This window comes from Rhincodon typus, chromosome 8 (genome assembly GCF_021869965.1).
Source record: "Rhincodon typus isolate 14 chromosome 8, sRhiTyp1.1, whole genome shotgun sequence".
Taxonomy (NCBI): domain Eukaryota; kingdom Metazoa; phylum Chordata; class Chondrichthyes; order Orectolobiformes; family Rhincodontidae; genus Rhincodon; species Rhincodon typus.
Genome location: NC_063339.1, coordinates 2,059,475 through 2,074,654, shown reverse-complemented (window position 1 = coordinate 2,074,654; position 15,180 = coordinate 2,059,475). Strand labels below are relative to the sequence as shown.

Here is a 15,180-nt window from a genome sequence, read left to right as displayed (position 1 = left end):
ATGTTGCTTGGCCTGCTGTGTTCATCCAGCTCTACACCTTGTTATCTGTAATGTTCTATACTCTGGATTTCCCACTGTATCATTTATCTGATGAGGCATTCCTAAAACATGCCGGTTTGGATAATGTTTTGCCATTTGCCCTAACATTGACCAAAATTTTCCTTCATTTCCTGTTAGATGTTGGGATGTATTATTATTTTATAATTGTTATATAAATCCAAGTTGACATTGTTAAGCTATAAGATGGACACAGTAAGTGCATTGTTTTCAGCAGTTCTATCTAATCGAGCCTGAAATGTTAAGCGAGTATAAATAACAAAGAACTGCCGATGTTGGGAATCTGAAACAAAAACAGAAATTGCTGGAGAAACTCAGCAGGTCTGGCAGCATCTATGGACAGAAAGCAGAGTCAACATTCCAGGTCCAGTTACACCTATTCAACACTGAGATTTCCAGAGGGTGGAAGATGGTAAGACAGATTGTGGATTGGGCAAGACCCATTGTTGGTGTTTCAGTATTGCCAGACCTGACCAAACCATTGAAAGAAAGAAAACAGAAGTTGCTGGAAAAGCTCAGCAGGTCTGGCAGCATCTGTGAAGAAAAAAATCAGAATTAGCATTTCAGATCCAGTGACCCTTCCTCAGAACCCCTGAGGAAGGGTCACTGGACCCGAAACGCTAACTCTGATTTTTTCTTCACAGATGCTGCCAGAACCATTGAGCTTTTCCAGCAACTTCTGTTTTAGTTCCTGATTTACAGCATCCACAGTTCCTTCAGCTGTTACAAACCATTGAAAGAATTCAGCGAAGTGGGTGCCTGTGGATTCCGTGCAATCGGACATTTATGAGCTGAGTGAGAGAGGATTTGTAAATGTGTGCCTTGTCAATGGTAACCATGCCTGGGGAATTTGAATGGAATACATCTATAAGTGAATGTTGGCCAAGGGCCAAAATGGAAAGCAGAAAAATCTAGAAAATGGAGGCAGAGTTGGAAAGACTGGAGCATTGCATATGCTCGGACAGTACATTTGTGCAGAAATTGAGTGTTTGAAGCTATAAGCAGACTTTGTATCAGCTGTTCAAAGTGGAATTTATCTCTGTTTGAAAACCCTTTGCATGTTAATTGATGTTTGAATTGAGTAGACTTTAGTGTGTTAGAGTAAAACCTTTATAAAGTGAATTTTTGTCCATCGGTTTTCTTTCTGTTGGCTTCACGGGGATATCTTTTTTATTAAAGAAGTTATCAATCCTGAGCGGGGTTGTAATATTACAGTGAGCTCCAGTGCCCCAAAACTGTAAGGGTTTCTGCTATTAATTTCTCCACGGGTAAACCCCCTCACCTAAAGAATGTTGAGCCTGTGAAATTCTCTGCCACAGAAGGCAGTTGAAGCCAAAACAAGAACAAGTTCAATATAGTTCTTAAGGCTAATGGAATGAGGAAAAAGAGGGAACATGGTACTAAGTTGGATGATCATCCATTTTCACATTAAATGGCAGAGTGGGGTTGAAGGGCCGAATGGCCTACTCCAGTTCCTATTTCTATGTTTCTCAGAATGCATGTACACAGAAGACAAGGAGAATATTGAGATTCCTGTTGATGCTGCTTGCTTTGCCTCAAACATTAATTAAATTGTCATGTCAAAGAGCCTGCACAAATATAATGGGCCAAATGACCACCTTCTGTGCTGTATCATTCTATAATCTTTCTATGTGCCCAATTGGCTAAAATACAACCAAATTTCTGGTACCTCTATGAGGATGATAATACAACGGATAAGATCTCTTTTACAAGTGAAATGTCTGTACTCAGTTTTGGGATAATGAACCTTTTGGTTTATCTTAAAGGGACGTGCTGCAGAGAATTAAAGAAATCCAGCTTCATCAATACCTACTTCTGAGGAATGAGGTGAGCGTTATGAAGAGCTGCAGGTGAATGGAGACACTGGAATGGAATGGCAAATGATGCAGGTGTGTGGACCAACCAGACAGTATGACCTCCTCCTGATATCACTGATCTATTAAGTGTACAAGTACAGGGAAATTAGAGAACATAGAGATTTAGTGAGAAGTACTTTCTTGTTTGTTCTCAGCCTCATCTTCTCCCAATATCTTTGAAGAACTGTGCTCCAGAACTACTATGCCTCTAACAGGCTGTTTTTAGTATAGCTATGATGTTGGCATCTACCCAACAATGTGGAAAATTGGCCATATATGTCCTAGTCACAGAAGGTAACTCTACTCACCTCACCAGTTATTCTCAATCATTCACAAAGTGGTCAACAATGCTATCAATAAGCATTTACTAACAAATAACGTATTCACCAATGCTAAGTCTGGATTTCTCCAGGATCAGTTGTCTCTAGATCTCATTACAGACTGCTTTTAATTATGATCCAGACTGAATTCCAGAGGTGACATGGATTTTGGAAAGTTAATATCCTAGGTTTGGGCTTCAATGGCAGGTGTGGTCTCACTAAATCTCATACAATTGTAGCCAGACTTTATTCTTTTACTCCAAACCCCTTGTAGTAAAGGTCAATGTGCCATTTCCTGCTAAATGCCTGTTGTAACCTGCATGCTAACTTTGTTGTTTGTAAGAGTACACCCAAGTTCTTCTGAACATCAATGTTTAAAAGTTTCACGCCTTTTTGCAAAATACTTGTATAACAAAACTCACATAATCCAGTGGCTGACCGACCAGAATTTCCAAACGACACTACCCATATTATAGTTGCTAATAAAATACTGATGGCTTCAGGCTGAAGTGATTGCAAAAGAACTGCTGAAAGATGAAGTATTTTCCCTTGTTGCTTACGGTGAAAAGAGTCAAAGGTGGAGAGACTCTAAACAGTTCTAGTATACGTCAAGGCACATTACCATGAGCTGCATTGTGTTAGCCGGTATTTTTGATGTTCCAGTGCCACTCGATCCCAGTGCTAGCCAGATAATACAAATTTTACCATGTTCATGTCTAACCTTAAGATCAAAATGAATAACCTCACACCTTCCCACACTATACTTCATCTGCCACTTTTTTACTTACTCACTTAACCCTGTTTCGATCTTTTTGCAGCCTCTGTGTCCTCTTAACAGCTGCTTTCCTAACTATCCTTGTATTATCAGCAAACTTTAGATATATTACTCTTTTTGTTTAAGCTATTAATATAGATTACAAATAATTGAAGCCCCATTCTGTTTCTTAAAGCACTCAGGTAGTCAGCCGGCCAAATTGAAAATGACCCATTTGTTCCTGCTTATTTCTTGCCAATTAACCAATCCTCTATCCACACTAATAAAACAATCCCAATTCTATACATTTTTTTCTTACATATTAATCTTTTATGAAATGCCTTTTCAAAATCTAAGGTCATTACATTTACTGGTTTGCTTTTACCGACTCTACAATCCTCAAAAACACTAATTGATTTGGCAAACATAATTTCCCTTCAGAAAGCCATGTTAGGTTTGTTTGGTCATACTATTGTTTTTTAAATTCATTATTAAAACTTCATCTTTCTTAATAAACAGAGTTACTTGAGAAAGACAGAAAAAGCTGGAAACATTCAAGTCATATCTTGGAGCAAAAACAGAGTAAGCTTTGAAAATTGTCTCGATTTTATTTTCTCTGTAGCGACAGTGAGTGTTTCCAGCATTTACTGTTTGTTTCAGATTTCCATCATCAGTGATATTTTGTTTTGTGTTGAAGAGAGAAAGATTTTAAACTATTTTCTTTTATCCCTAAATATGCAAACTGTACACAGACTGGAAAGTGTCTCATTTAACACTTTATTGAAGAAAGTAAACAAAAATGATCTTTGTAGGATTTCCCTGAGATGGGGGGGGAGTGGGTTTCAATCCTCTAAACCTCAGCAGAGATCCTGGGAAAATAGTGAAAATAGTCAGATAATCTACTCTTGATTATCAGCAAAAACATTTCTGATTCAAAGTAGAAATGGTAAGGTTACGGAAATCCATTGGTTAGTGAAGGGTAGCCAGCACAGAATTATCAAAGGCAGCTTGCTGTTCAGCATATATAATGTTTGTTAGAAGTATTTGGAGTGTAATAAATGGATTTACAAAAGGATTGGATAAAATGTCACACATTCAGCTCGATATGTTCACGTGCCCAATGTTAGAAGCGATGTAACCACACGGGTAGAAAGCTAATTGCTGGCAGGAAGTAGAATTATGTTAGGTGAGTTAAGAACAAAATAGCTGAAAATGTTTAGGTCAGGCTCATCAACCTGAAATGTTAACTCTGTTTCTCACCACAGATGCCTTCAGACCTCCATATTACCAGATTTTTTTTTTCCATTTCCAGCATTTGCAGTACTTTGCTTTTGTATCAGCCTTGTTGGTGTTGCTTGGGTTTGGGAAGAGCTGGAGGTGGAGTTACTCCAGGGTTTTGTGCTAATCTTTTATTCTTAATATATAATGATGATATAGATATAAAGATAATGTCATCTTTTTCTATATTTTTATATCTGGACTTAGATGGGAAAATAATTATTTTAAAACCAGGAATTGAAAGATTTTAGAAAGTAAGTAACCTGACATTCATTGTGAGTACTCTTTAAACAGCTGCTGATACAAGCAAAAGTAGGAGAGGCTGCAGAGGAGCTGAGGCCAAGGGCATGTACAAATGGAGATTCAGCCAGCAACAAGTAGCTGATTGGACTGTGGTCTAGTGATCAGTTATCAATGACAAAGGCATTCTGTCTACGAACAGTTGTCTGGTTGGCTCACATGTAGCTGAATATCTTGGGGCTGTGAACAAGATAGGGATAAGCAATCAGATCTACAACAGCTCAGGAGCTTTCTATGTTCCCTTTCTTCAGCCGTTGTGATAACTTGCGACTTTTAATAAGTCAGAAGTCTTTTACAGATCTCTACAATTCACCTTGTGCCTCCTGCCAACCATTGAAAGTATCTGGAGAAGGAAGACTGAGAAGTAGTGCTTTGATTAGCACAAGGACAATTTTGGCAGATCCTGTGAACAAGGACCATTGAAATACTTGCCTTTAACATGCATTTTTTTCTTCCTGTCCGTGTGAACGTAAAGGGGAATTTATAACGGGATTAGTCTTTGAACTAGTAGAATTAGATGCCAATGAATTATAATTGTTTACCTGTAGTTAAAACATGTATTTTTGTTAAATAGTAATTATTGTTAAATACAGTAACCTGATCTTTCTTCAGCTTTTGATCTACATCCTGCTCCTCTTCCTTCAATCACTGTCTTTAGCAAGTGCTCATACCTCAAAATTTGGCCAATCCAACCTTACTGGCGTTTTTTGATGATATTCACCAACATTCTTTCCTTTTCCACCATCCTGAAAACTTCTGCATTCCTCTGGTGCTTTCCAGTTGACTTGCTCCATCCATCCCCAGAACCACGTCTTACAACTTTCTAATTTTTGGAGATTTGAATTTTATCAGATATTGCTCAATATATCTCTCTGCTCATCATATGCTGAGTTTTCTAAATAGGGGCTTGAATAACAAAATAAAGAAGCAGTAAAGCTCTGTAACCTTTCTGTCTGCAATTATGGTCCTTCCATTATATTGGAATTGTGAAACACAGTAACCTGCTTTCTCTCAACATAGGTCTAAAATCATGTAAATTGGGAAATTCTGCTCCTTCTAAAAATCTTTAACTTTTGTGACAAATCAGAATAGCAGGGCTTGATTTCTAGCATGCCACCCTAGTGAGGCATAACATAGAAATGATTTGGATTTCAGCACAAGAATTAAAATCATAATTTGATAGGACCGTATCTTGCAGAATGAAAATCAATGTAAAAAAGACACTTTTGATGGGAAAGAAGGGATTAAGATTAATAGTAAAATGCTGGATTAGGTATCACAGTTTAAGCATTTGGGAGACATCTTGTCATATGACACTGTCATAAAGAAGTTAGAACTACTGTCACAATGGCAAAGAATAAATTATGCAGATGTAAAGAATTGTTCAGCATATGATGATTAGAGATATTGAGCAAAGAATTGTCTGTGTTGTGATCTGGAGTGTCTTGTTGTGCAGAGCTGATAAAACTCAGACATCTAAAAAATTAGAAAGTTGTGAGATGTGGCTCTGGGAATGGATGGAGCAAGTCAACTGGAGAGCACCAGAGGAATGCAGAAGTTTTCAGGATGGTGGAAGAGGAAAGAATGTTGGTGAATATCCTCAAAAAATATTGTATTGGCTATTTTTAAGGCACGAGCACTTGCTAAAGACAGTGATTGAAGGATGTAGATCAAGCTGAAGAAAGAGACAGATGATGTTGGACAATTTGAAAATGGGAGGCTCCAGCAAGCAACAAGAGGATATTGCAAGTCAATGAGGCATGGAAAAATGAGTAGATCATTGCTGCTATAATAGCCAGTTCTGTCAGTTAGGAAGGTTACATAAGATTTTAGGAATATGGCGAGATTATTAGGATGGGAGATGGAGGTAAAGTACAATTTAATGTGGAGCAGTGTGAGTAATGCATATTGGAAGAAAAATCAAGGAGTGGGACTTTGTACTTCATGGAAATTCTCTGAAGAATCAAAACACAATTCCTGAATGTGCGAGTACTGGTAGGACACTATATTTAAAAAAAAGAGCAGCATAATTGTGAGTTTTCTAAATAGGGGCTCGAATAAAGAAGAAGTAAATCTCTAACTTTTCAAGTTAGAGCACTGTCTGCAGTTATGGTTCTTCCAAGATCTTGGAACTATAAAACACAATACATGCCAATCAGCCCCCTGTGATGAGGCAGTTCTTTTGAAAGATCTATGGAATTAGTCTCACTCACTACTTATTCCCATAACCCTGAAATTCTTCTTTATTGAGTAAACAATATGTTCCGTTTTCTCTTGAAAATCATAATTGAATCTGCTTCCACCACCTTTTCTGGAAGGCATTCTGATCACAGCAACAATCTGTGCAAAACACAATTCTCCTAATTTCCTCTTGGCTTTTTTGTTGATCACTGTATATGTGTTCCCTTGACATTTGGTTAAGTAGAAATAGATTCTCCTTGTATATTCTATTAAAATCTCCCATCATTTTGAATTCTTCTATTAAATCTTCATTTACTTTCTTTGCTTCAAGGAGAACATCCCCAGCTTCTCCTATATCTCTGCCAGGAAAGCACGGTGAATCCATAGGGAGTGTGACAATGAGATTAGCTTTGGATTCTGATAACAAACAGCTAGCACTAGAAGGATTGGCAGAATGCCGCCTTTTGTTAAACCTCTGTGATTTACTTTTGTTATTACATTATTATTCAACATGAATCAGGGTACTGGATTGATCTTCATGCAGTTGAGAGAATTATTTTTTTCTTGGGAATACATTCTAGTTAATGATTTCATATAGTGCACTGAGGGGTTCAAAGTGGAAGATGTATGTTAATGTATCACCTGTTAGCTGCAGATGAGCAGGTAAATTCAAGTATAGAAATGCACAACAGACTCTCAGCATCTGACAAAGGAAAAATTGAATTCATGTCATGGATGGGAACTTTGCCAGAATTTGTTTGTCTCTACGACTGTTTCTGCAGATTGCCTGGGAAGCATTCAATATTTATGAAGTGATATAATAGCTGAAGAGCCTTTCTCATATCATATCAGCAGAACCTGCTTTCATTTCTAGGCTCAAGAGGAAAAGATTTCCTCTTGAACAGGTGCAGTGTACTCTGGGCTAAAAGGTGGGAAAGGATACCAATGAATGACTAAAAGTTAGAATGCAGGTACAGCCAGTAATTAGGAAAGCCAGACTTGTTATTGAGAGGATTTAAATTCAAAGGGAGGGAGGCTATGTCTCAGTTAAAGAGGAGATCTTCAAGATCACATCTGGAGCACTGAGTACAATACTGGCCGCCTTATTTAAGAAAGGATATGAACAACAAAGAACAAAGAAAATTATAGCACAGGAACATGCCCTTCGGCCCTCCAAGCCTGCACCGATCCAGATCCTCTATCTAAACCTGTCACCTATTTTCCAAGGATCTGTATCCCTCTGCTCCCTGCCCATTCGTGTATCTGTCTAGATACATCTTAAATGATGCTATCATGCCCGCCTCTACCACCTCTGCTGGCAACGCCTTCCAGGCACCCATCACACTCTGCGTAAAGAACTTTCCACGCATATCTCCCTTAAACTTTTCCCCTCTCACCTTGAAATCATGACCCCTAGTAATTGAGTCCCCCACTCTGGGAAAAAGCTTCTTGCTATCCACCCTGTCTATACCTCTCATGATTTTGTAGACCTCAATCAGGTCCCCCCTCAACCTCCGTCTTTCTAATGTAAATAATCCTAATCTACTCAACCTCTCTTCATAGCTAGTGCCCTCCATACCAGGCAACATCCTGGTGAACCTCCTCTGCACCCTCTCCAAAGCATCCACATCCTTTTGGTAATGTGGCGACCAGAACTGTACGCAGTATTCCAAATGTGGTCGAACCAAAGCCCGATACAACTGCAACATGACCTGCCAACTCTTGTACTCAATACCCCATCCGATGATTGAAAGCATGCCATATGCCTTCTTGACCACTCTATCAACCTGCATTGCCACCTTCAGGGTACAATGGACCTGAACACCCAGATCTCTCTGTGCATCAATTTTCCCCAGAGCTTTTCCATTTACCGTATAGTTCGCTCTTGAATTGGATCTTCCAAAATGCATCACATTTGCCTGGATTGAACTCCATCTGCCATTTCTCCGCCCAACTCTCCAATCTATCTATATTCTGCTACATTCTCCGACAGTCCCGTTCACCATCTGCTACTCCACCAATCTTAGTGTCATCAGCAAACTTGCTAATCAGACCATCTATACCTTCCTCCAGATCATTTATGTATATCACAAACAACAGTGGTCCCAACACGGATCCCTGTGGAACACCACTGGTCACGGTTCTCCATTTTGAGAAACTCCCTTCCACTACAACTCTGCCTCCTGTTGCCGAGCCAGTTCTCTATCCATCTAGCTAGTACACCCTGGACCCCATGCGACTTCACTTTCTCCATCAGCCTACCATGGGGAACCTTATCAAATGCCTTACTGAATTCCATGTATATGACGTTTACAGCCCTTTCCTCATCTATCAACTTTGTCACTTCCTCAAAGAATTCTATCAAGTTGGTAAGACATGACTGTCCCTGCACAAAATCATGCTGCCTATCACTAATAAGCCCATTTTCTTCCAAATGTAAATAGATCCTATCCCTCAGTATCTTCTCCAGCAGCTTCCCCACCACTGACATCAGGCTCACCGGTCTATAATTACCTGGATTATCCATGCTACCCTTCTTAAACAAGGGGACAACATTAGCAATTCTCCAGTCCTCCAGGTCCTCACCCGTGCTCAAGGATGCTGCAACGATATCTGTTAAGACCCCAGCTATTTCCTCTCTCGCTTCCCTCAGTAACCTGGGATAGATCCCATCCGGACCTGAGGACTTGTCCACCCTAATGCCGTTTAGAATACCCAACACTCCCCCCCACTTACGCCGACTTGACCTAGAGCAATCAAACATCTATCCTTAACCTCAACATCCATCATGTCCCTCTCCTCGGTGAATACCGACGCAAAGTACTTATTAAGAATCTCACTCATTTTCTCTGACTCCTCGCATAACTTCCCTCCTTTGTCCTTGAGTGGGCCAACCCTTTCTCTAGTTACCCTCTTGCTCCTTATGTACGAATAAAAGGCTTTGGGATTTTCCTTAACCCTGTTTGCTAAAGATATTTCATGACCCCTTTTAGCCCTCTTAATTCCTCGTTTCAGATTGGTCCTACTTTCCCGATATTCTTCCAAAGCTTTGCCTGTTTTCAGTCGCCTAGACCTTCCTTTTTCCTCTTTGCTAGTCTCACAATTTCACCTGTCATCCATGGTTCCCTAATCCTGCCCTTTCTATTTCTCATCCTGCACGCTAATCAAACTCTCTTTAAAAGCCTCCCACATCTCAAGTGTGGATTTACCCTCAAACAGCTGCTCCCAATCCACATTCCCCAGCTCCTGCCGAATTTTGCTATAGTTGGCCTTCCCCCAATTCAGCACTCTTCCTTTAGGACCACTCTCGTCTTTGTCCATGAGTATTGTAAAACTTACGGAATTGTGATCACTATTCCCAAAGTAATCCCCTGCTGAAACTTCAACCACCTGGCCGGGCTCATTCCCCAACACTAGGTCCAGTATGGCCCCTTCCCGAGTTGGACTATTTACATACCGCTGTATAAAACCCTCCTGGATGCTCCTTACAAATTCTCCATCTAAACCCCTAACACTAAGTGAATCCCAGACAATGTTGGGAAAATTAAAATCTCCCATCACCACCACCCTGTTGCTCCTAATCTTTCCATAATCTGTCTACATATTTGTACTTCTATCTGACGCTCGCTGTTGGGAGGTCTGTAGTGCAGCCCCAACATGGTTACCGCACCCTTCCTATTTCTGAGCTCTGCCCATATTGCCTCACTGCTCAAGTTCTCCAAGTGTCCTCCACCCCTTTTACCTCCCTCTCTATCCCGCCTGAAGCATCTATATCCTGGGATATCTAGTTGCCAATCTTGCCCTTCCCTCAACCAAGTCTCAGTAATAGCAATAACATCATACTCCCAGGTACTAATCCAAGCCCTAAGTGCTGGAATAGCAATAACTGCCGATGCTGGAGTCAGAGATAACACAGTGTGGAGCTGGAGGAGTACAGCAGGCCAGGCAGCATCAGAGGAGCAGGAAAGCTTTCCTGTTCCTTTGATGCTGGTGGGCCTGCTGTGTTTCTCTGGCTCCATAGTTTGTTATTTCTGAATGTGCTGGAAGCAGTTCAGAGAAGGTGTACCAGTTTAATAGCTGTAATAGGTGGTTTGTCTTACAATGTGATTTATTTATAGACCACTTCATGACATAAGTGTTATATAGTGTCACCACCTCCGGTACAATCTTAAAACACAGAAAATTAAACCAAAACATAGAGTATAAAAGCGGAAAAACAAAGCAATAAGGGAACAGTGTTCAATTTTACAGTCCTTCTTGTTATGTTAAGATAATCCCAAGAGATTTTATAGCTATATTGAGTAAAAGGGTGCTAGGGAGAGAATAGATCCCCTTAAAGATCAGCATGGCTGTCTATGTGGGGAGCCACAGGGGATGGGGGTGATTTTTTAAAAAAATTAATCTTTCTCCCCAGTGTTTACTGAGGAGAGAATCATGATGCTGAGCAAATTAAGGAAACAAGTGGGGATATTTTGGACCACAAACATATTACCAGAGAGGAGGTGTTTGCATCCTTAGATCGCATTAAGTTGGATAAATCTCCTGGGCCTGATTAAGTCCATCCTCGGACATTGTGGAGTCTAGGGAAGATTTTGCAGAGGCCCTTGCAGAGATTTTTGCTTAATCTTTAGCTACTGGTGAAGTTCCGGAAGACTGGAGGGTGGCTAATGTTGTTCCATTGTTTGAGAAAGGTAGCAAAGACAAGCCAGGGAACTACAGGCCAGTGAGCCTGACATCAGTGGTAGGCAAGTTATTGGAGAGGATACTGAGGGACAGGATCAACCAACATTTGGATAGTCAAGGTCTGATCAGGGATAGTCAGCATGGATTTGTGCACAGGAAGTCATGTCTGACAAATCTTTTAGAGTTATTCGAGGAGGTAACCAAAATGATGGATGGGCTAGGGTAGTGGATGTTGTCTATATGGACTTTAGTAAGGCCTTGGACAAGGTCCCACACGGGAGGCTAGTCATGAAGGTGAGGTTGCATAGGATCCAGGGAGAGCTAACTGACTGGATTCACAGTTGGCTCAGTGGTACGAAGCAGAGGATGTTGATTAAAGTTTATTTCTCGGACTGGAGGCCTGTGACTAGTGGTGTGCCACAGGGGTCGGTGCAGGGACCTTTGTTATTTGTTATTTACATAAATGAACTGGATGTGAATGTACAGGCACAATTAGTAAATTTGCAGATGATACAAAATTAGGAGGTACTGTTGATAGTGAGGAAGGTTATCAAAAATTACAGAGGGATCTTAATCAGATGGTAAAGTGGGCTGAGGATTGGCAATACAATTCAGTACAGATAAATGTGAGATGTTGCACTTTGGAAAGTCAATCCAAGGTAAGGCTTATACAGTAAATGGTAAGGTCCTGAGGAATGTTGTGGAACAGAGGGACCTAGGAGTACAAGTACATAGTTCGTTGAAAGCGGCATCACAGATAGACAGGGTGGTGAAAAAGGCATGTAGCATGCTGGCCTTCATCGGTCGAGGCATTGAGTATAGGAGTTGGGACGTTATGTTACAGTTGTATAAGTCGTTGGTGAGGCCACAGGAGTATTGTGCACAGTTTTGGTCACCCTGTTATAGGAAAGACATAGTTAAACTGGAAAGTATGCAAAGACGATTTACAAGGATGTTGCCAGGACTAGTAGACCTGAGTTATTGGGAGAGGTTGGCCAGGATAGGACTTTGTGGTTGGTTGGCTCGCTGAGCTGGTTCGTTGTTCTGCAGATGTTTCATTACCCTGCTAGCTAACATCATCAGTGCAGCCTCCAATGAAGCGCTGTTGTATTTTCCCACCTGTTATTTAAACTCTGGTGTCTGTTGAACTGGATTACCTAATTTCTGGTTTTCCTTCGCAATGGAGTGTATATGGGCTCTAGCTCTGTGTTTTTGATGGCTTTCTTAGTGGAGTACCAGGCTTCTAGGAATTCCCGTGCTTGACCTTATTGAGGTGTATAAAATCATGAAGGCCATAGATAGGATGAATACATTTGTCTTTTTCCCAGGGAAGGGAAACTTAAAAACTAGAGGGCATAGGATTAAGGTGAGAGGGGAAAGACTTAAGAAGGACCTGAGGGAAACTTCTTCACACAGAGAGTGGTACGCATATGGAAAGGGCTGCCAGAGGATGTGGTTGAGGCAGGTACAATAGCAACATTTTAAAAAAAAACATTTGGATAGGTACATGGATGGGAAGGGTTTAGAGGGATATGGAATTAATGCAGGCAATTGGAACTAGCTGAGTGGGCACCTTGGTCAGCATGGAGCAGTTTGGGCTGAAGGGCCTGTTTCCATGCTGTAGTACTCTGTGTCTCTGTGACTCTAAGTGCTCCACCATGGGTTTGGTGGCCAGGCACGAGTCTCCTTTGCTGCTGCTGGAACGAAAGTTGCCATTATTTGGCACCATGTTACCTCCACTGATGCCCTACCACTGAGTCCTCACTGACTTCACCAATGCAGCAGCTAATGATGCCAGTAGATACCATACCAGCCCAAACTCAACTCCGCCACTGGCATGAGTCTGCTTCAGGCCTACCCCACCAGTGCAGCCACTGCTGATGTTGCTGGGTCTCATACTGGACCCAAACTCACCTCTGCCACCTCCATGAACCTGCCGATGCCACTGAGAACCCAAACTCGCCTCTGCTGCTGTAGCCACGAGTCAGAGCTAGGACTGCCTCATCGATGCAGAAGCTGCCAGGAACGTGAACTCGCGTATACTATACAGGCTGGACTCTGGTGTCTAGAAAAGTAAGAGGTGACTTAATTGAGACATATAAAACCCTCAGAAATCTGGACATGGTAGATGTGGAGAAAATGTTTCCTGTTGTGGGAGAATCAAGAACTAAGGGAACTGTTTAAAAATCGGGGTGACCATTGAAACATGAGAATTTTTCTTTCAGAGGATCATGAATTTTTGCTTCTACTACCTTCTGAGGAAGAGAGTTTGAGTCCTTGTATATTTTTAAGGCAGAATTTGGTAGATTCTTGATGTGCAGGGGGGTGAAAGATGATTGGGTTTGGGAATATGAAGTAATCAGAGCAGATAGGATCTTATTAAATGGTGGATAGACAGGCCTAAATGGGCTCAGTGGCCTACTCCTCATTATTCAAGGGCAAATAGGGATGGGCAATAAATGCTGGCCTGCCAGCGATGGCCACATCCATGAGTGAATAAAAACAAATGGTGTATGATTGTATGTAAATTAATAAAATTGTTTGCATTGACTAGACTTGCATTCCCCTGAGTTTAGAAGATTAAGGGATGTTCTGATCAAAGTGTTTAAAAATGTCAAAAGGATTTGATAAGTGGATCTAGAGAAGCTACTACCTCTAGGGAAGAAACCATGACAAGCGGACATCATGTTAAAAGCACAGCTGGACCATAATCTCTGCAGATGTCAGTGATCAGCTTTCTGTGAAGGCTAGTGGATATCTGGAGGAGTCGATTTTCAAAGGCTGTGGGTGCTGGGGGTCACCTGGAGCTTTCCGCACTGAGATCAATAGGTAATTGTCTGGTAAGGAGTGTAGTGTTGAGGAGTATTGTGTAAAGGCAGGTCATTAGAGTTGACATCCTCTATGATCTCCATTGAGCAGGTTCCAGGAGCTGAATGGCCTTCTTCTGTTCCCATGTTTCTTTTAAACTGTGGTGTAGAGGTGCTGGTGTTGGACTGGGGCACACAAGGTCAGAAATCACACAACACCAAGTTATAGTCCAATAGGTTTATTTGAAAACACAAGCTTTTGGAGCCTCAGTCCTTCTTCAGGTGTTAGTGAGAGAGGTGGTGTCAGACAGAATTTAAGTAAAAGATCAAAGGTTCACACCATTGAGGATGTACTAAATAAACCTATGTAAATCCCTGAATTCCTTTCAAGTCACTGTCCTGAGAGAACTAAAGGTTTTATTGGTGTAAAGAAGAGGTGACATTTTAGGTTGGACAATGCATATTAGGTATGAGGCCTTGTTTAGAATCTCTTTGTGTTTTAGTTTGGAGTCAGACTGGTTTTATTTCTAAAGTAGGAATTTATAAAACACCATATTGACTGACTGTCTATAAATTGTGTGCTTTTTGAACAAAATAAAATGTATCTGCAAATAACAGTTCACCCCATAGATTCGTGTGTGTGTGTGTGTATGTGTGAGAGGGGAGAGAGAGTGTGTGTGTGAAGCATTGGGGGGGCGGTGGAGAGAGAGTGTGTGTGTGAGTGTGTATAGTGCGATGGGGTCACCTGTAGTTCAACATGAACCCAAGATCCTGGTTGAGGCTGTCCTCATGGTTCGAACATGGCTATCAGCCTCTGCTCGGAGACTCTGTTGTTGTGTATCCCGAAGTCCGCCTTGGAGGATGTTTACCCGAAGATCTGAGGCTGAATGTACTTGATCTGCTGAAGTGTTCCCCCACTGGGA

The 15,180-nt window shown here is 41.1% G+C and overlaps 1 protein-coding gene across 2 annotated transcripts in view; it reads left to right on the top strand.

Moving 5' to 3' along the window:
* Positions 1-15,180, top strand: part of gstz1 (glutathione S-transferase zeta 1) — a 37,423-nt gene that overhangs the window by 8,530 nt on the left and 13,713 nt on the right. For both annotated transcript variants that reach the window (XM_048599908.1, XM_048599907.1), the window contains exon 2: positions 1,845-1,967. Coding sequence is in view for 1 of the 2 variants with exons in the window: in XM_048599907.1 (XP_048455864.1) it covers positions 1,947-1,967 (21 nt within the window). In the remaining variant the exon portion in view is untranslated. The remainder of the gene's footprint in view (positions 1-1,844; positions 1,968-15,180) is intronic.